The sequence below is a fragment of the Mobula birostris genome, chromosome 26, assembly GCF_030028105.1.
Source record: "Mobula birostris isolate sMobBir1 chromosome 26, sMobBir1.hap1, whole genome shotgun sequence".
Lineage (NCBI taxonomy): Eukaryota > Metazoa > Chordata > Chondrichthyes > Myliobatiformes > Myliobatidae > Mobula > Mobula birostris.
In genome coordinates, this window is record NC_092395.1 from 5,093,282 (window position 1) to 5,116,179 (window position 22,898).

A 22,898-nucleotide genomic window follows, 5' to 3' on the forward strand; every position below is an offset into this window, starting at 1 on the left:
CAGCCTATTGGCTTGGGGTGTCTGACCCTCCAAGGGAGGAGTTGTAAAGTTTGATGGCCACAGGCAGGAATGACTTCCTATGACGCTCTGTGCTGCATCTTGGTGGAATGAGTCTCTGGCTGAATGTACTCCTGTGCCCACCCAGTACATTATGTAGTGTATGGGAGACATTGTCCAAGATGGCATGCAACTTGGACAGCATCCTCTTTTCAGACACCACCGTGAGGGAGTCCAGTTCCATCCCCACAACATCACTGGCCTTACGAATGAGTTTGTTGATTCTGTTGGGTGTCTGCCGCCCTCAGCCTGCTGCACACAACAGCAAACACCATAGCACTGGCCACCACACCTCAGATACACAGAGTCACAGAATAGAAGGATGTCTCTTTAGAATGGAGATGTGAAATTTCTTTAGCCAGAGAGTGGCGTATCTGTGGAATCCATTGGCACTGATGGCTGTGGGGGTCAAGTCATTGGGCATATTTGAAGCAGGGTTCTCGATTAGTCAGCGCATGAAAGGTTACGGAGAGAAGGCTGGAGAGTTGGGGTGGAGAGGGAAAATAAATCAGCCATAATCGAACGGCTGGGCAAACTCGATTAGGCCAGATGTCCTAATGTGCTCTCATGCCTTGTGTATTATTACACAGGTAAGGCAACTTCTCTCATTACTCTGAGCCTCTGTTCACCTTTTTCTCTACATGAAAGGCAGGTTTAGAATGTGTTTAAGGCCCGGTAGCCCCGGTGCTGAGGAGAAGCACGCTGCCGGGCCGATTCCCCGAATCCCCCGGCTCCCCTCGGGCGCCGAACAACCGCCGGCGCCGCCCCGCATGCTGCGCCCACGTGACCCGCTGTCATCCCGCCAAATCCCCGCTCGCGCCGCCTGACCGTGACGTCAGCCAGAGCCGGGGCTGCCTCCCAACAAAATGGCGGCGCGGAGTAAAGCGCTGAGGTGAGGAGTTGGTGACGGACGCTGCTCGGTTGTGGTTTACAGAAGCAACTGTGAATTATACAGTTCGAGAAAGACAGAAAAGGCGAATAAACACGCCGGGCAGGGGAGAGGAGCCATGTCTCTGCTTTGTGTTGGAGGTAAGGCTGCTAGTCTTCGCCCCCCCCCCACCCTCTCCCCCGCCCGGCCCGGCCATGCCCAGCCCAGCCCACCCGCCACTCCACTCCACTCACTCCCTGGGCACGGCGAGCACTCATCAATGAACCAGTCAATGAATGGATGGACAGCAGTCGCCTCTGTACAGTCCAAATGGATCGCCCACGATCGTTCAGAACCCCCTGGCCTTCCCCCGCCCAACACTCTCCAAATCAAAAGGGGGGCGACTTTGCAGAGTGAACGAGGCGGGAGGCACATTTCTTTCTGACCTGTCAGCTTTTACAACCTGTCAGTTTCCTTCTCATTTTCACCTGCAGCGATGGCCGTGGATCCACTTTTGTTTTATAAGAAATAGTAGATTGTGTGCTTGCCTTTTTATATTTTAAATATGCTGCGCGTCGCGGCCGTGGGGTTTGTGAATTGGAGACACTCTAGTGCTGTTAGCATTTATGAATGAGTTCGCTGCAGCCCATCCGTCGTAGAATAAATACTCATGGGGGGTGGGTGGGTGGTGTATGGTTGACTGAATTCCTCCCCATCTTACAATTTCGAAATTTGGGGGCTTTGTAAGAATACTTGCTGTGGAATATCTCGCTCCAGATATGTTTAACTAATCGTGTCAATTCGATCATATAAGCTTATTGTACAAATTTGTTGAATAGCTCTGTAAATGCAGAATAGATTGCAAAGCTAAGTTTTTCTTAGATTGCGTTTCTAATCCTGTAGTTTTTAATCCATATTTCTGCGGTATATACTTTCTAAGTACTGTTGCTTTTGCATAAAATGGTCGTCAGCTCAAACATTAAAACAAAAACCTGGCTAACGCAATTAAGGATTTTCAGTACTCTTGTACTTGGTGCTCTGGGTGTGGAATTGGAATAAATGGAGACGTCACGGTACCTTGCTGTAGTCCAACAGACAGTGTAGTACAGTACCATGGACAGCTCTTTCCACTAAACACTCAAATGTCCATATGCGCCGTTCGATTTCTTTTCAACACCGTCTTTTGGAAGGCGCTCAACAATTTTATGGGAGTAGGCTGAGGCATTTTACGAACGCAAAATAAAACAAATTTTCGGAAAATATTGAGGAAATTTGAATTCCTGTACACGGGTTTAAAACAGTCACAGTTCCTGTTACATTAACAGAATATCAGCAATTAGTAATTTTTTTAAAAAGTGCTTGTAATATTTCTATCCTCTTCTGAAAAAAACTGAATATGCAAGTTGAATTAATATTTACATCAATGTTTTCTGTGTAATTGAATCCATAGAATGTTGGCCTTAATTGCTTATCAATTAATTGATTATTATAATCAGCAAAAATATTTTGAAGTAGGTGGGACAGTAGATATGTTTGAATTTTCTATCAATTTTGGATTTTCATGAAGCTATGTAAATTACACACAGCAAGTTATAATGAAACAGCAATGTTTTTTTCTGATGAGTACAGTTTCCTTAACAGACATAGTAAAACAGCTCCAAAATGCCCAATGTTATTCCGCATTCCCTCCCATGATTTTGTGGATTTTAGTTTGATTTGGCTAGAATCAGGTTAGCAAAAGAAAAACACCACTATAGCTTTTGTATTTTGGATCTCTAGAAATATGTCTGTGCATGTATGCAGCCATGATTGATTGTTTTAGCCTAGAGCAGGATTATTGGAGAATTTAGGAACAGCCATGGCCCAGTGGAGACTAACAGCCAGCACAACAGCCAACAGTCAGAACAGCAAGTTGCACCAATATAAATGTGAGCACTCGGCAGAAATAACACCCAATTGTGCACTGATGATGTCACCTGGACTGGTGATGAAATGTTTGACCTAATCTCCAGGTTCAATAAGCTACCCTACAAACAATATTAGAGTTTATATGAAATTTTTGGGATGTTGATGAAACAGAAATGTATTGCTTATTCCACATTTCTATCGAGGAGGTAGTGACAAATTGCTATAATTAGAATATAGAACAGTATAGCAGAGGAACAGGCTCTTCAGTCCTCCATGTCTGTGCTGATGATGCCAACCTAAACTACATATCTGTCTTTACATGGTCCACATCCCTCCATTTCCTGTCTGTTGATATGCCTATCTAAGTATCTCTTAAGCAGTTCTGTTGTGTCTGCTTCCATCACCTCCCCTGGTAGTACAGTCCTTTTTTTAAAAAAAGCTTCAAATCTCTTTTGAACTTTACCCATGAGTATTTAACATTTCTGCTCTGTGGATGGTGGGGGAAGGGAGGGAGAAAGTCTGAGTATCTACCCTATTTCTGTCTCTCATAATTTTATCATGTTATCCTCTCCTTGTAGCTCTCTAATTCAGGCAACATCCTTGCAAACTTCTACACCCACTACAAAGTGTCCACATTCTTCCTGTAATGCCATGGCTGAGATGTCACAAATATTTCAAATGTGGCCTAATCAAAGTTTAATACAGCTGCAAGAGGGTATACTCAATACCCTGAGCAACTTAGGAAAATGTACTGTGTGCCTTGTTTTCTCCCCTTTCCTCATGTTGTCACTTTTCAGGAGCTATGGACTTGTAGCCCTAAATCCCTCTATATCAATGCTCCTAGGATTCTGCCATTGACTATGTACTTTCTTCCTGCATTTGATATCCTGAAGTGCAACACCTCACACTTGTCTGGTCTAAACTTCATCTGTCATTTCTCCCCTCATATTTACAACCTTTGACAGCCTTCCTTGCTACCCATAACTCTGCCAGTTTTTTTTTTGTTGTTTTGTGAGGGTATTCCCACAAAATATATTTGGAGGAAGTTCCAGGATTTGGAATAGAGATAATTAAGGGACTGTGATGTATTTCCAAATTAAGATAGTGTGTGACTTGGAAGAGATCCTGGGATAATGTTGTTGTTGTTTAAACAATTAGTGATGTTGGGAGTTCTTTAATGTGCACATTCAGTTAAACATTAACCATTATAATTCTTTGGGGTGTATGTACCCTGTGAGTTAACTACTGCAGTAAACATTCATTTTGAGAGATTGTTATATGCTGTCTGAGAATTTTCTACACGTGTTTTCTCCCTTTTGAATGGTATATTGTGTCCCAACCTAGATAGTGTAGATGTCAACTTTTTTTTAACCACATAACCTGCCTTGCATTACTTTGGAGCCGTTAGAATGTAGGATTTGTAATTACCATTGTTTACAGCATGAGTGTTGCTTCCACTGTGAAGTCTTTTTGAGGTATGCTACCCTGAAGACGTTCAAATCTTCTCTTTGGTCAGTGAGACCATCTCTCACTGTTCCCTCTGTGATCTCTGCTGCCCTTTGATTCTTCACCCAGCTCTTATCACCTTCTAGCTTGTACTACATCTCCTGCCTCTCCCCCCCACCCACCTTATTCTGGCATCTTCCCCCTTCTTTTCCAGTCCTGATGAAGGGTCTCAGCCCAGAATGGTGACTGTTTACTGTATTCACTTCCGTAGATGCTGCCTGACCTGCTGAGTTCCTCCAGCATTTTGTGTGTGTTCCTCTGTTCCCATATCTTTGTCCTTGCTAATACAAAGAATATGAGGACTCCTTGATGAGAGAATGTTATTTATTGAATTGGTAAACACGAGAAATTCTGCAAATGCTGGAAATCCAAAGCAACACCCAGAGGAACTCAGCAATTGGTAATTGAATCTGCAAATTCTGTTGGGAAGATCCATTACTGATAGTGTAGCATGTGGCTGCACTCTGCAATCATTTGCATCATTTTCAAGATTTAAATGAAAAGGAATAGTACAATTGACATGCTTTAATTTATTACTTTTTACATCTGCCCTTGGCTTGTTATCCAGTTACATTATTATAAATGTTTATGAATCTACCAATTGTTGTACTTGCCAGATCATAATACTGTACAATACTGATCAAAATGAATTGGCAGTTTATGCTGAAAATCTATCCAAACATAAATAATAAGTGTTTGTGAGTCTTGTATTAGAGGGCAGAGCTCCTGAGAGGCCTTGGGTATATTTCCTTGAGTAGCCAAGCTACTCAATGTGCAATTTGTTCTTCAATTGTTCGACATAATTCTGAAAACAGCTTTTCTTGAAACCTGTTACCTAGTTTATACCCAAAAAAGGAGTTCTTTTTGTTTCTTTCCCTCTCCTCTTCAAAGCATTTGATTTTTGTAAATGAGCCTTGCAATTTATTTTGTACATCTGTTAGAGGTATCATGCTGTTTCAAAAGATAAAAACAGAGTACATTAGCAAATTTGGATGAGAGGGAAGTGTTGGGCAGGTGACTGAGATGACTTTCATCGGAACACTCTCAACTTAAAACAATGGAGGATAAGAGAATGAGGAAATTTGAAAGAGGTGTACAAAATTGAAGGGTATAGATATGGTAAATGCAAGCAGGCTTTTTCCACTGAGATTGGGTGAGACTAGTGCTGGAGGTGATGGTTAAGGGTAGAGGTGAAATGATTAAAAGGAACGGACTAGATTGTTTGAAGGGCCATTTTCTGTGCAGTAGTACTCTGACTTAGACTAATAGCTTCTCTTACTTGCAGAGTATTTGTCGGGGTGGGGCAGGTTACCTCATGTTCTTCAAATAGTGCCATTGCATTCTTGTGTCCAACTGCAAGAGCAGATGTGCCTGTGATTCAACGTCTCACTTGAAACAGTATTTCTAAACTGACTGTTTGCTCTGAAGCAATATCTTGGATTATTTCTGAATCTAAAATTTTATATTTTTATGAAGTGTATTTCTGCTAAATTGAGGCTGATAATTTGAATACTGGGTAACAAGAATGTTTTCTGGTATGAGTATTCATTCCATGTTAATGATGTACAGAAGATCAGTGCTTCAGTTATTTGGAGAACGTGTGAAGATTTTCTCCACTTGTTCATGCATAACACTGGAGAACAATTTTTTTTGAAATGTTGCTTCCTAAAGAATGTTTTTTGTTTATGATAGACTGGTTGAATAATTTCAAAACTATACAAAACAAGACTACAATACTTTTATGTAGGAATTTGGAGAAACAAGAAATTAACTTATTGAATATAATGCATTTAATTGCATAACGATGTGGACAGCTTGCAATAGTTCAACTAAGCTAAAAATGTTTTGTTGATTTTTATTTCTACTGTGTCTGAGGATTCTTAAGTATCCAATAATAATCAGCCTGCATTGATAGATTCCTGTTGAAACCTTTTGCCATGTAAGTTACTGACAGCACCAAGATTTTCAAGGAAGAAGTCAAACAGGAATGCAGAAAATGAATCTTTGGTGACATGTTGCACTTCATGGTTTTGTATGCTTGAAGCATGTTATCAACCAGCTGCATGTAGTTTGGTGCTCTGTAGAAAATTTTCAGCAACATCCTTGAATGTCTTCCATATGATTTTTCTCCAATTCTGCTAGAAGATCTGGAAATTGCCTGTCATTGACTTGTTTGATTTCTGTTCTGACAAAAATGCTTTTTGTAATCTTGTCATCAGCTATTCTGGGAAGCTATTCTTGTCCACGCCTGGACAAGCTGGAACATTTTTCATCTTGTATTGTAGGCAACATTTTAATTAACTTAAATTAGGAATTTAAATAACAAATATAGACGATTTAAATAAATACTTTGTGATAGTTTATATATAGTTTGTGATAGGGAAACTTCATGGTAATTTTCATGATCAGCAGCCCAAAATCCATAAGGCACACCCAAAAGTATTCAGGAAGCAAAATCTTTGTTGTCCAGTGTCATTCCATTAACTCCTTACTCTAGAATGGCACTTTTCATTTTTTATCTAGGTTGAAATAAGGCGGAAGAGGAAAATAGCAGAACCGAAATATTATAATACAGGGAACGTTTTGAGTAATAGTGATAGGAAAGATAGGATTAAACTGAAACTTAATAATTTTCTTTAGCATGTGGGGCTCAGTGGAGGAAATGTAAACAATTTGGATTTAATGGTTACATAAACCTATTCAAAGCTAGAGATTAGAAACTTCAAGATAGCTTTATAATTTTCTCTCATTCAATTGAGGATACACAGCTTATAAAACTGAAACTAACCAAATTGTTTTGTGAATTCAAACGTCACTTAATCTTAGTAACTTGTATTGAAATATTGTTGAAGATTTTCCCTTATTGGTTGAATACACTTTTAGATTAAATGATGTCAGTATACATTTCTTAGATTCTGAATTGAGTGTTAGTATGTTGTGATATTATGCTGGTATTGAAAATGGGTTGGTATTAATAAGTTTCATATTTATTTTCCTTTTCTGTAAGCGTGTACCATTGTTGCTGCTTGGTATGCATCCCATGCAGTAATATTGGTTCATTGAGTTTAAGTATTTTTAATTTCTGTTAAAGAAACTGTACAACATTTCCTTTAATACTCATGCACAGACTTAGACATTTTTGATGCAAACCCCCAGAAGTCTTCTATTCTGCAATGTCGCTGCCCAACATTTAAGCACAAACGTTTCTGGATGGAAAGAGTGTTCATTCCTATATTTACTTGAACCACTGTATGTTAGCACCTTTTTTTATGTTTGGGATGTGCAATTAAAGTTGTAATCAAAGCATTACATACCCAATTGCTGAGGCCATTTATTTCTAGAGGTTTTAGATTGTTATGCCTCCATGTAGATTGAATGCTTTGCATCTTCTGCATTTTAATCAACTAACTATATAAAAATGCATGAATGGAGGGATATGGATCATGTTCAGGCTGAAGGGATTAGTTTCACTTGGCATCATGGTCAGCACAAATCTCATCAGCTGGGTGAGCTTTTCCGATGCTGTGTTGTTCTGTCTTCCAACTTGGCTTTTGGTCCCAGTGTTGACATGGAGTGATGGGACAACTCAAAAAGAGCAACGGTTTAGAAGTAGGTCTCCTGTATTTTTGTTTAAAAGTTGGCCAGAATTTAAGTGTCCCATTGGCTTTAGCAGAACATTTTAAGATATGGCTATAATGCTCTGCGTCTACATTTTAAAATAAAAATCAATTTTGGGCTTGAGCCTGAGGACGCACACTCAACATTTTGGGAACAGCTTATTCCCCTCCACCATAAGATTTCTGAATGAACATTGAACCCATGAACGCTACCTTACTATTTTGCTCTTTATTTGTATATATTCTTTATTGTCATTTATAGTAACTTTCTTTGAATTGCTTTGTACTGCTGCCACAAACGACAAATTTCACGACAAATGTCAGAGATAAGCCTGATTCTGTAAGGATGCAACCCAACCATGTGCTTCCACTTTAGAAGTCCAAGAAGAAGAAATGGGTCAGCTGCTGTACAAGGCAAGAACGTTGAAATGTGGAATACTGGAATTAGCTTTATTGTTAAAGGGACATGTGGGAGCAGTGAATGAAGGAGATGATAACTCGAAGTAAAGGAGAGTATTTACCAAAATTAGCTAATGCCTCAGTGAATGGTTAAGCAATCTTCCAGCTCTACTCTAAGTCAAGTTTCTAATTGCAAGTCTGCTTTTTGCTTGTTATCTCCTGTTCTTCAACATCACTTTCTCTTCCTAAGCATCCATGTTCACATACCTCTTGTTTTTGGTAGCTGGAAAATGCTGGGTCCTTGTTTCCAACTTCTTTGATAATTTTGCCCCCTCCCCTTTGTAATCTTTAACCACAGAAAGGAATCTTCTTTTCCTTGTTTATATTTAAAAATATGGATCCATCATTTATTTATTGCTCTATCACTTGTTTTCATGTTCCTAAGATCTTTCTGGAATTTCTTTACCTAAATCTGTATGATTTTTGCCCCATCTCTCTTTTCCAGAATGCTGCTTAAAGTGTCAAGCTTCTGGTTATCACTTGACAATTCAACATGTGGTTTGATTTCAATGCTTTAATATTATAAGGCATATTGGGATATTTCACTGAATGCAATTGAGTTGAGCTGTCTTTGGCATCTACCTTTGTCTATATGGATGTAAAATCTTAATGATAATGGTAATCTGGTTATAGAAATGTCATGAAATGACAGTCTATATTCAGTTTTGCAACTATACAGTTTGTTTCCTTGTGTGGTAGATTCAATGGATGTAGAAAGCAATATATAATGGATTCTGGTTAATTGTGATACATCGGGCTTGGTATATTTTGACCCGTTTAAGCAGCTGTTCCAATTAACCAAAGTTTCATGGCAGTAGTTAAAAATGTTTATTTAAAAAAAAAAGACAAATTACTTTTAAACTAAGTAACAATAATTAAATAAAGCACTAGATCCTTTTTCGAATACAGAACAAATTAGAGCACCACCAATATTGCTACAGTACTATAAAACTGTATTAGTTCCTAATAGTTATTGATGAAAATATATCCAGTGTACACTACCATGTTTTTTGACTGTAATTGAACAGAATCAGTGCAGAAAGCAACCTCTAAATCTTCATTTATGATGTAACATTCAAGGTGATTATCAATATTTTAATTCTTTGTAGTTCCTAACTTGGAAGTTATGAAATTTGTTTCATTTTCACTGTGGCTGTTTCTAGCATCGCCAAGCCTGAATGCTAGAAACCACAGTGAGCAAAACAGTTCTGAATTGTCTTTCTGCTTATTTCTTGCCAACTATTAGTAACAAAAATCACTGCTTTTTGAATACAAACACATGAGATTGACACTTATTTAAAAATTGTTCACTCTAAGTGTGGTATAGTGTATAATAGACACAAGTGCAAGTGGCAACAGTCTCCTGTCTCAAGTAAATGAAGGGAATCCAGATAATTTTTTTGGAATAGTTTTTGTTATTTAAAAGTTGTCCCAAATAAGCAGCTGGCTCAATTAACCAAAATCCACTGTACTGTTGTAGTATGTGGGGGAGGGGGTGAGTGGGTGTGTGTTGCTTTGCTGTTTTATCAGGTTGTTCATGACCCTATTTTAAAAAGATAACAAGATGCCCTTGTTCAACAATGGCACAAAAAACTGTGCTACAACTTTGACTTTACAGCACAGGAACACTTTCCATATTTATAACATTGATTATTATATGAACTCTTGCCAGAGGAGTGACTTTGATCCACTCCAGTTTGCCTACAGTCACAATGGATCAACAGCAGGTGCCATTTCATTGGCTCTCCTTTCAGCTCTGGAACATTTGGGCAGTGAAGATGTATACGCCAGGGTGCTTTTCATTCACCTCAGCGTTCAACATTATCATTTCCTCTTCTCTCCCCCCCCCCCCCAATAAGCTTCAAGACCTTAACCTCAATACCTTCTGTGTAACTGGATCCTCTGTTTCCTCACTTGCAGACAACACTCATTTCCGATTGCAGCAACATCTCCACAATCACCATCCAAACATGTGCACCATAAACTGTGTGCTTAGCCCCCGACCGTGCTTGCATTTTACTTATGACTGTGTGACTAAGTACAACTCCAACGTGCACTGTTGAGCTGAATCAAAGGTGGTGACGAATCAGCATATAGGAGGGAGATTGAATGATGCCACAACAACTTCTCACTCAACGTAAACAAAAACAGAGTTATTTCTTCCTTCTGCAGTCAAAAAACTCGGGGGTCCATGAGCTAGTCCTCATTAAGGTGTCTGAGGTGGGGAAGGTGGAGAGGGTTAGTAACTTTAAGCTGTCTAGTGTTATCATGTCAGAGGATCTGTCTTGGGTCCAGCAAGTAAGTGCCATTTCAAAGTAGGCATGGCAGTAGGCCTCTAATTTTTTTGCACAGATTTGGCATGTCCTCTAAAACCTGCTTCTATAGATGCAGAGTGGGAAGTACCCTGACTGGCTGCATCATGACCTGATATGGTAACACCTTTGTCCAAGAACAGAAAAGCCTACAAAAAGTGGTACATCACAAGAAAACCATTGAGCATATCTACAAAGATCGTAACTGGTTTGGATGGGCAAGAAGGAAGCTGTTTCCATTAAAATCAGGGTGAACAGATTTAGAGTTTTGGTTAAATGATGTGAGGATGAATTTTTTTCCTGAGTTGCTCATACCTAGAAATCTGAGGAAAGTAAGTTACAATTAGTGCCTTTCAAAAAAGATTAGATAGGCTCAAGGCATATAATTTATAGAACTGTGGGTAATAGGAGCTGGAACTAGAACAGATCTGATGAGCCATTGCTCTTCTGTGCTGTACTAACTTTTCAGTCCACGGTAATAACTATAAAAATGGTTTAACTTGTTTTGGTGCCAGGTGTGTACAGATTTTAAAAAAATATTATATCACTGTCATATTAGCATCCTGAAACCAATTTAGAATTATACTAGGTATAGAATGTCTAAAAAGAGACTGAATAAGGTGCACTTTGAATTTAGCTTTCATCTATTCTGACAATGTTTGAATAAAATCAATTTATCATTTTTCATCTGAAACCAATATTTTAGTATGGCTTCTATTTTCTATCTTATTGGATGGGACAGCAACCGGGGTCATGGGTTAAGGGTGAAATGTAAAATGTTTAAAGAGAACATGAGGAGGAACTTCTTCACTGAAGGTTGTGAGAGTGTGGAATGTGCAGCCTGCTCAACTGGTGCATGCGAGCTTGATTTCAACGTTTGAGTAGTTTGGATAGGTACAGGGATGGTAGGGGTATGGCGGGCAATGGTCTCTGTGCAGGTTGATGGGAAGCTGCAGTTTAAATGGTTTGCCACCACTAGATGTCTGAAGGGCTTGTTTCTATGCTGTACTTTTCTATGACTCTGTTGATTAGAATGCAGAGTTTGATCTTTAAACCTCTCTGATCGTCATACAGCAATACGACATGAATATAGACCCTTGGGCTCAACAAATCCATGTCAACCATAATGCTCACCCAGTGTTTTTAGATTTGATTAGATTAATGACACGCAGTCCTCTTTTATTGTCATTTAGTAACGCATGCATTAAGAAATGATACAATGTTCCTCCGGTGTGATATCACAGAAACAAGACAGACCAAGACTGAAAAGCTGACAAAAACTATGTAATTATAACATATAGTTACAACAGTGCAAGCAATACTGTAACTTGATGAAGAACAGGCCATGGGCATGGTAAAAAAAAAGTTCAAAGTGTCTCGAAAGTCCCATCATCTCACGCAGACGGGAGAAGGATGAAAACTCTCCCTGCCATGAGCTTCCAGCACCGCAAGCTTGCCGATACAGCATCCTGGAAGCACCCGACCATAGTCCGACTCTGAGTCGTCTGAAAACTTCGAGCTTCCGACCAGCCCACCGAGCACCTTCTCTGCCGAGCGCTTCGATCCCATCCCCGGCTGCCAGCAGCAGGCAAAGCCGAGGATTTGGGGCCTTCCCTCCAGAGATTCTCAATTGCACAGTAGCAGCGGCAGCGAACCGGGCATTTCAAAAGTCTCTCCAGATGTTTCTCTGTGCTTCTCACGTCTGTCTCCATTAAATCAGAATTTTGCATGGCCCCTATTTAACAAATACGATATCATTTCACTGGAGAGGTTGCACGCGCTACATCGCGTCGCCATCTTCTCCTCCCATTTTTTCCCCATTTGGTGGAATGGCAACATTCTAATTTGTTTTCAAACCTTTATTCTTTTTTAGGTCAGGTTCCTTGATGTGCCTGTTATTTCCATGAGGGCAGTTATTTCAGTGGTTGCAAACACGTTACAATTAATGTTAAACAAAAAAGTCCCAAACCATGTCAAGGCAATCAGGAACAAATTACAAATTTAGATTTTTTTAAAAATAAAAGTACAGGATATGATATCATTAGGTTTAAGAATATAAAATTCTTTATTGTGTGATGTATGATAACATTTTTGCAGAAAAACACATTTTGACAAATCCATTGAGTATTCCCAAACTAACTGCTTTGTCTTAATCTAGAACAATAAAATATAGGCAGTAAAGATATTTAATGCAGTTATTGAAATCCTATTTTAGTTAAGTTTGCTGACAATTCAATATCAAAAATACAAATGTATATGTAATTTGAACTGACAGATGCAGGTATTCTTGGAAAAAAAATCACCTGTCAATGGATGTGCGCAATTTTTAACAATATCGTTTAAATGGGTTTGTTACATAACAAGCTTTTAACTTTTTTTAAAAGTTGGAATAGTCAATGTTGTTTTGATCAAAGATTATTAGATTCTAAAAGATGATGATGATGGCATCCAACTGGTTGCATCACAGCCTGGTGTGGAAAAAGCAGTGTCATTGAACAGAAAATCTTATAAAAAAGTACTGATACAGCCCAGTCCATCACGATAAAGCCCTCCTCACCATTGAGCACATCTACACAGCATATCACAGGAAAGAAGCATTCATCATCTTGGACTCCCAGGCCATGCTCTCTTCTCAATGCTGCAATCAGGAAGAAGGTACAGGAACCTCAGAACCCAGGTTCAGATACAGTTAGTACCCCTCAACCATCAGGATCTTGAGCCAGAGGGTGTACCTTCATTCAACTTCACTCATCCTATCACAGCACTGTTCCCACAGCTTATGGACTCACTTTCAGAGCTCTTCATCTCATGTTCTCTATTTGTCTGTCATCTCTCACATCTTTTTGTGTTTGCAGTTTGTTGTCTTCTGCACATTGGTTATTTGTCTGTCTTGTTAAGTACAGTTTTTCATCGATTCTATTGTTTCTTGGATTTACTGCGTATCCCTGCAAGAAAATGAATCTCAGTTTTATATGGTGACATGTATATCCTTTGATAATAAATTTACTTATAACTTTGAACCCATACACCTTGTTAATGCAGATGCCTAATTAGCCAATCTTGTGGCAGCAACTCAATGCATAAAGGCATGCAGACATGGTCAAGGGGTTCAGTTGTTGTTCAGACCAAACATCAGAATGGGGAAGAAATAACTTTGACTATAGAATGATAGGTGGTGCCAGATGGGGTGGTTTGAGTATCTCAAACTGCTGATCTCCTGAAATTTTCACATGCAAAGGTCTGTAGAGTTTATGGAGAATGGTGTGGAAAAACAAAAAAAAAAAAAATCCAGTGAGTGGCAGTTCTATGTGTGAAAATGCCCTGTTACTGAGAGGGGTCAGAGGAGAATGGCCAGACTGGTTCAAGCTGACAGGAAGGCAACAGTAAATCAAATAACTACACACTACAACAGTGGTGTGCAGAAGAGCATCTCTGAATGTACAACACTTTGAATCTTGAAGTGGATGGGATACAGCAGCAGAAGACCACAAATGTACATTTCAATGGCCTATTCATTAGGTATAGGATGTACCTAATAAGCTGACTATGGAGTGTACATTATTTTGAAGAGGGAACAGAGTGTAGTGTATCTAATTTTGCTGATAACCCTAAATTGATTAGAAAAACAAACTGTGCAGAAGATATAGAGAGATGTAGATACAGTGGTGCTAGAAAGTTTGTGAACCCTTTACAATTTTCTCTATTTCTGCATAAATATGACCTAAAATGTGATCAGATCTTCAGATAGTCCTAAAACAAGATAGAGAACTCAATTAAATAAATGACAAGTATAATATTTGTGTTATTTATTTATTGAGAAAAATGATCCAGTATCATATATATTTGTTGGAAAAAACAAATTTTCTTTTTAAACTATTCTGTTGTTGATTTACTGCTGTGTTTCAGATCATTGTCTTGTTGCATCATCCAACTTCTATTTAAGCTTCAGGTGACAGACTGCTACCTTGACATTCTCCTGTAAAATGTCTTGATACAATTTTGAATTCATCATTCCCTCAATGATTGCAAGCTGTCCAGACCCTGAGGCAGCAAAGCAGTCCCAAACCATGTTTCTTCCACTATGCTTCAGAGTTATGAGGTTTTGGTATTGGTGTGTATGTAATGTCCTTTTTCCTCCAAACAAAGCAGTGTGCAGTTCTGCCATGAAGTTCTATGGTTGAGTCATCTGTCCACAGAATATTGTCCCAGAAGTTTTGTGGAACATCCCGATGATCTGTTGTAAACTTGAAATGTGCAGTAATGTTCTTTTTTCCCCTTTTAGAGAGCAATAATTTCCTCTGTGGTGTCCCTCCATGAACACCATTCTTGTTCAGTGCTTTTCTTATAGTAGACATATGAACAGAGACTTTAGCAAGTTCTAGAGATTTCTGCAGGTCTTTTTCTGTTACCACACACAAAATGCTGGTGGAACTCAGCAGGCCAGGCAGCATCTATGGAAAAGAGTATAGTTAATGATTTGGGCTAAGACCCTTCAACAGGATACCTTGGCAGTGGCAGACCAATCCATTCGCAAAGGGAGAGGGTCGCACAGGCCAGGGAGAAGAGTTTAAAGAAGGAGCACCTTGCGGGGTTTGGCGCATTAGTGGTGGACCAGTCTTTTCGCAATTCATTAGCAGGAGCATATAAAAGTAAAGCAGGGTCAAAGTGGAGGTGACATTGTGTGAATGGACCAGTGTAGGAGTGGGAACTTGAGGCTTTGGCAGGGAGGCACATGGAAGTAGCAGGTAAGTCTGTTTTAGTGGAAGAATAAAAAGTCACTAAATTACAGCTAATTAAATAATGTAGGGATGATGCAGGATCAGATGGTGCTGTATCCACATGATGTGGGAGCTGCTGGACCCCATCGTGGTTCCTGGTGACCACATCTGCGGCAAGTGTTGGCTGCTCGAGGAACTTGGGAGGTGAGGACCATGATACAATAGCTATCACTAAAGAGGTAGTAATGAGCAAACTTGTGGGCCTGAAGATAGAGAAGTCCCCTGGTCCTGATGGACTGCATCCCAGGGTACTCAAGAAATGGAAGAAGTTATAGTAGAGGCTCTGGTGGTAATTTATCAAAATTCTGTGGACTTTGGGCAGGTCCCGGTGGATTGGAAGAGGGCGAATATCACGTCCCTGTTCAAAAAAAGGATATAGGTAAAAGGCAAGTAGCTATAGGCTAGTTATTTTAACATCTGTAGTTGGGAAAATGCTTAAAGCTATTGTTTGATGAAGAAATTCAATAAAAAAATAAATGACAAAAAAAGATGAAATAGTGAGGCCTCTGGGGGGAAAAAATGGATCCATCAGGAAGATGCAGCATGGATTCAGCAAAGGCAGGTCCTGTTTGACAAACTTGCTGGAGTTCTTTGAGGATATAATGAGTGCAGTGGATAGAGGGGAATAGATGGATGTTATTTACTTGGATTTCCAGAAGGCGTTCGATAAGGTGCAGCATAAAAGATTTAACCATAAGATGAGGGTGCATGGAGTTGGGGGTGCTGAATAAGCAAGATTAACTAATAGAAAACCGAGAATTGGGATACAAGGGTGTTACCCTGGTTGGCAATCAGTGGTGAGTGGTGTGCCGCAGGGGTCGGTGCTGAACCTGCAGCTGTTCACGATGTACATCAACAGTCAGGAAGGGGGGACTGAGTATAGTGTGTATAAGTTTGATGATACTAAATTGAGTGGAAAAACTAATTGTACAGAAGTTACAGAGAGTCTACAGAGGGATATAGATAGGTTAATTGAGTGGGCAAGAATTTGACAAATAGAATACAATGTTGGTAAATGCAAGGTCATCCACTTTAGAAGGAAAAATGAAAGGGCAGATTATTAAGTGGTAAAAATGCTGTATGCTGCTGTGCAGAGGGACTTGGGAGTGCTTGTGCAGGTGCAGCAGGCTATCAAGAAGGTAAATGGCCTTCACTAGAGAGATTGAATTTAAGAGCAAGGAGGTTATGCTGCAACTGTACAGGGTGTTGGAGGTCGCATCTGGAGTACTGTGTGCAGTTCTGGTCTCCTTACTTGAGGAAGGATATACTGGCTTTGGAGGCGGTACAGAGGAGGTTCACCAGGTTGATTCCAGAGATAAGGGGCTTAGACCATGAGGAAAGATTGAGTCACCTGGGACTGTACTTGCTGGAATTCAGAAGAATGAGAAATCTTATAGAAACACAAAATTATGAAAGGGATAGATAAGATCAAGGCAGGATGTTGTTTCCACTGTTAGGTGAGACTACCCTGCAACCACGTTTCTGTAATGGCCACTAAATCATACCCCTTTGTACTGATTTATGCCACAAATCCACTGACCTTATTTCGAATACAACAGACATTCAGATAAAGTGTCCTTATACTCGTAGTGCTTTTAAAATCCTGTAATCTTTTACTCTTTTGCACTCGCGGCTCTTAAGCTCAATCCCACGGTTGATGAAGGCCAATGCACTCCAATGCGTCTTCTTAACCACAGAGTCGACCTGTGCAACAGCTTTGCATGTCCTATGGACTCGGACCCCAAGATCCCTCTGATCCTCCACACTGCCAAGAGTCTTACCATTAATACTATATTCTACCATGATATTTTACCTACCAAAATGAACCACCTCACACTTATCTGGGTTGAACTCCATTTGCGACTTCTCTGCCCAGTTTTGCATTCTATCGATGTCCGGCTGTAACCTCTGACAGCACTCCACAGTATCCACAACAATACCCCAACATTTGTGTCATTAGCAAATTTACGAACCCGCTCCACTTCCTCATCTAGAACATTTATAAAAATTGCGAAAAGAAGGGATCCCAGAACAGATCCCTGAGGCACACTATTGGTCACCGGCCTCCATGCAGAATATGACCCGTCTACAATCACTCTTTGCCTTCTGTGGGCAAGCCGATTCTGGATCCACAAAGCAATTTCCCCTTGGATCCCATGCCTCCTTACTTTCTCAATAAGCCTTGCATGGGGTACCTTATCAAATGCCTTGCTGAAATCCATATACACTATATCTACGGCTCTAGCTTCATCAATGTGTTTAGTCACATCCTCAAAAAATTCAGTCAGGCTCGTAAGGCACGATCTGCCTTTGACAAAGCCATGCTGACTATTCTTAATAATGCCTCTCCAAATGTTCATGAATCAGGATCTTCTCCATCAACTTGCCAACCACTGAAATAAGACTCACTGGCCTATAATTTCCTGGGCTATCCCTACTTCCTTTCTTGAATAAGGGAATAACATCTGCAAACCTCCAGTCCTCCGGAACCTCTCCCGTCCTCATCGATGATGCAAAGATCATTACCAGAGGCTCAGCAATCTCCTCCCTCGCTTCCCGCAGTAGCCTGAGGTATATCTGGTCCAGTCCTGGTGACTTATCCAACTTGATGCTTTCCAAAAGCTCCAGCACATCCTCTTTCTTAATGTCTATATTCTCAAGCTTTTCAGTCCACTGCAAGTCATCCCTACAATCGGCAAGATCCTTTTCCATAGTGAATACTGAAGCAAAGTATTCATTAAGTACCACCGCTACTTCCTCCCGTTCCATACACACTTTTCCACTGTCACACTTGATTGTCCTATTCTCTCACATCTTATCCTCTTGCTTTTCACATACTTGTAGAATGCCTTGGGATTTTCCTTAATCCTGTCTGCCAATGCCTTCTCATGACCCCTTCTGGCTCTCCTAATTTCATTCTTAAGCTCCTTCCTGCTAGCCTTATAATCTTCTAGATTCCTATCGTTACTTAGTTTTTTGAACCTTTCGTAAGCTCTTCTTTTCTTCTTGACTAGATTTACAACAGCCTTTGTACATCACGGATATTGTACCCTACCATCCTTTCCATGTCTCATTGGAACGTACCCCCACGCAAATATCCCCTGAACATTTGCCACATTTCTTCCGTATGTTTTCCTGAGAACATCTGTTTCCAATTTATGCTTCCAAGTTCCTGCCTGATAGCCTCATATTTACACCTACTCCAATTAAACACTTTTCTAACTTGTCTGTTCCTATCCCTGCCCAATGCTATGGTAAAGGAGATAGAATTGTGATCACTATCTCCAAAATGCCCCCCCACCGAGAGATCTGACACCCGACCAGGTTCATTTCCCAATACCAGATCAAGTACAGCTTCTCCTCTTTTTGGCTTATCTACATATTGTGTCAAGAAACCTTCCTGAACACACTTAACAAACTCTACCCCAACTAAACCCCTCATTCTAGGGAGATGCCAATCAATATTTGGGAATTTAAAATCTCCCACCACAACAACCCTGTTATTATTACTCCTTTCCAGAATCTGTCTCCCTATCTGCTTCCGATGTCACTGTTACTATAGGGTGGTCTATATATTAAAAAAAAACACCCAGTAGAGTTATTGACCCCTTCCTATTCCTAACTTCCATCCACAGAGACTTTGTAGACAACCCCTCCATGACTTCCTCCTTTTCTGCATCCGTGACACTATCTCTGATCAATAGTGCCATGCCCCCACCTCTTTTGCCTCCCTCCCTATCCTTTCTGAAACATCTAAAGCCTGGCACTGGAAGTAGCCATTCCTGCCCTTGCACCATCCAAGTCTCTGTAATGGCCACAACATCATAGCTCCAAGTGCTGATCCACGCTCTAAGCTCATCCGCTTTATTCATGATACTCCTCGCATTAAAATAGACATATCTCAAACCATTGGACTGAGTGCGTCCCTTCCCTATCACCTGCCTATCTTCCCTTTTTGTGCTGTCTCCTAACTTTCTCCATTTTTGAGCCAACCTCCCTTTCTTCTGTCACCTCTTATGCTTGTGTTCTTATGCTCTCGTTTGCTTTTGTCCCTATCCGTTTTTCCTTCCTTCAGCATTGCATGTTGTGCTCTTGGTGTGATCTTTGCAGGATGCCCACTCCGAGGGAGAGTAGCAACAGTGCTGAATTTCTTCCTTTCTAAACAATTTTTCTTACTGCGTATTGATAAACACCCAGGTCTTTCAAAATGCTTTTGTAGCCTTTTTCAGCCTTATGCATCTCTTTAATTCTTCTAAGATCCTCTGAAAATTGTTTTGATCGAGGCATGGTGCACATAAACAGACCTTTCTTGAGAAGAGCAGGCTTTGTCAGTAATCTGAATTTGTGTCTTTTTTTAAAGGGCAGGGCACGTCTACAACCCACACCTCCAATCTCACCTCATTACTTAGAACACCTGGCTCCAAATAGCTTTTGTAGAAGGAATTACCCTGGAGGTTCACGTACATTTTCTAACCTAGACTGTTATTATTTAAATTATGTACTCACTAATGACAATAAGAAATACACTTGTTTGTGTGTTATTAGTTTAGGCAGATTGTGTTTGTCTATTATTGTGACTTGGATGAAGATCAGACCACATTTTATGAGTAATTGATGCAGAAAACCAGATAATTGCAAAGGGTTCGCAAACTTTTTCTTACAATTGTAGACTAAGTGGGCAATGATCTAGCTGATGGAGTACAGTGTTGGTAAATGTGATGTCAGTCACTTTGGAGGGAACAATAGAATATATTATTAAATGGTGAAAATTGCAACATGCTATTGTGCAGAGGTACTTGGGAGTACTTGTGCAGGAATTGCAAAAGGTTATCAAGAAGGCAAATAAAATGTTAGCTTTCATTGCTAAAGGGATTTAATTTAAGAGCAGGGAGGTTACGTTGCAATTGTACAGGGTACAGCAGGCATTTCTCACCTCCTTGAGAAACGATGTATACTGATTTTGGAGACTGTGTACAGGGGAGGTTTACCAGGTTGATTCTGGAGATGAGCGAGTTAGCCTGCAAAGAGAGATTGAGTTGCCTCGGATGATCCTCACTGGAATTCAGAAGAATGAAAGGGATCTAATAGAAAAGTATACAATTATGAAAGGGATAGATAAGACAAAAGGCAAAAGAGATGTTTCCACTGGTAAGTGAGGTTAGAACTAGATGGAAATAAGAAGAAAGTCCTTTTCCTAGAGAAGATGTATCAGTGGAATTCTGTGCCAAAGGAAGTAGTAGAAGCTACCTCATTAGATATTCAAGAGTGTTAATTCTTTTTGCATGGTAGGGGAATTACAGATTGTGGGAAGAGGCAGGTAGGTGGAGCTGTGTCCACTGTCAGATCAGCCATGATCTTGTTGAATAGCAGAATAGGCTCTGTGGGCCAGATGGCCTATATTGTGTACTTAACCACTGGTTTTCTGGAAGCTAATGGTTTGGCACCTCTTTTAATTCAGATGAAATTGTGCAATGTAGTTTACTGGGTGGCCACCAGGTGGCACTGTGTAGTGTACTCAGTGCCATCTGTGGCAAGACTCGTCTTGACAAAAGCACACTAATTTTATTAATTACATTGCACTTGTTGGTAGTAGTCCCAATATTATGTGCTTATTTTTGCTTATTTTACATAAATTTAACCCTGACTAGCTATAGCATCTAAGATAAGTGTAAGTACATGTGGTGGTGTCAAATGTAAACATCAGGCCATATTGATCCAAGAGGAGGTTGAAATGTTGATAAAACTGGACCAAGGTGTTACTGTGTGTGAGCTGGGTAGCTTGTTTGTCATTTGTTCGTCAACTGTACATGATATAAAGCACCAAAGGGAGAAAAAAATTGCAATTCTGTGCGAACAGTAATTCACTAAAGCAAATGAGCATGAGGGAAAGTATGAAAGTTGGTAAGAGCACTGAGCTTGAGTTGAATGATGACTGAATGGTTTCACCAGCACTGGAGTGATGGAGTCGACTTGTTGGACAGTATGATAATGAACCGAGCTAAGTTGTTCCATAAAGAACTTAAATTAGAACAGTGGTCCCCAACCTCCGGGCCATGGACCAATACCAGGCTGTGAAGAATGCAGGGGTGCAGCGGTAGCCGGAACGCACCCAGCACATCTTTAAGAAAAAGTCGAAATAAACAAGCTAATTAATTAGGTGACGCCTGGTACGTAAATATCGGCCCAGATCTGTTCGGCCCGGAGGTTGGGGACCACTGAATTAGAACATGTGTGTCTATAGTGAATGTTGGCTTCAAAGGTTTACGAAGCACCATGGAATTTCCATGCATAAAGTGTGTGGAGAAAAATGGTCTGCAAACCATGAAGGAGCTACCGAGTACATGAAGGAATTCGCGAAGCTCATAGCTGACGAAAACCGCAGTCCTGAGCTGCATTATACTGGTGACGCACACCTAGGAAAACATTGGCAACAGAGAGTGAAGCAGATCCAGCAGGATTTAAGTAATTGAAGGGCAGAGCACCCATTTTAGGGTGGTCCAACACTGCAGGTAATCACAGATGTAAACCACAGGTGAATTGAAAAATAAATGCTGTAGGGCCTTGAAAGGTGTTTAAAATTTACCTGGTAACATATTGTGTAAATAAACATGGCTGGATTACCACTGATATTGTGTTAGTGGTTTGAAAAATATTTGTGCCAGAAGCCAGAGCACATTGCACATCTGTAGGGCTACCCAAAGATCGCAAAATTATTCTTATTTTGGATAACGGTTCAGCTCACCCCAAAGCTGAACTCTTGTGTAAGAATAATGTTTTTACAGTATTTACCACCAAATTGTATGTCACTTATCCAGCTCCAAGACCAAGGAATACTGCACTCTCTAAAGGCCAAGTATCACTCACTTTTCATGAAATATCTGTTAGATGCAAATACTGGCAATTCTGTACAGACATTTATTAAAGAATTTAACATGAAGGATGTTCTTTGGTTCATTGCTTGAAGGTGGGAGAAGGTAGAACCTTCAACACTAAAGAATAGCTGGCATACCGGTAAGTTGTGGCCTGCCTTGATGTTGGATAATGCATCTGAGGAAAATGATTTTACTTCAATACACTGTTCAGCAATTAAAATCAAGTTATCTGTTGTGTAATCAAATGTCAGTCTTTCCAATGTAGCCAGTCATTTCTGTTTTTAAAAAAACGATTATTGTCACCTCATACTCACTGTTTATAAACTCTGAAATCTTCCATTTTCTGCCATTTTTTTTTAACTTGACAGTCTCTGCAGCTGCTGGGCTTTTTTGTACTCTGAAGGTTTGCTGTGCTTCAACAGGTCAGCAACTGTCTTTGCTTTGTTTTTAAATTACCTCGTCACCACTATTATGATTTGTAACTCCAAAAACAAGCCTATTATAGCGATTAAAGCCCTTTG

General features: G+C 40.1%; 1 protein-coding gene across 1 annotated transcript in view; it reads left to right on the forward strand.

Annotated features, from left to right (window-relative positions):
• Positions 1–1,013: 1,013 nt before the first annotated feature.
• LOC140187981 (protein unc-13 homolog A-like) overlaps positions 1,014–22,898 on the forward strand; it is a 289,194-nt gene continuing 267,309 nt past the window's right edge. Inside the window, exon 1 of the mRNA XM_072243844.1 lies at positions 1,014–1,086. Within this exon, the coding sequence (XP_072099945.1) occupies positions 1,065–1,086 (22 nt within the window). The 5' untranslated portion in view covers positions 1,014–1,064. The remainder of the gene's footprint in view (positions 1,087–22,898) is intronic.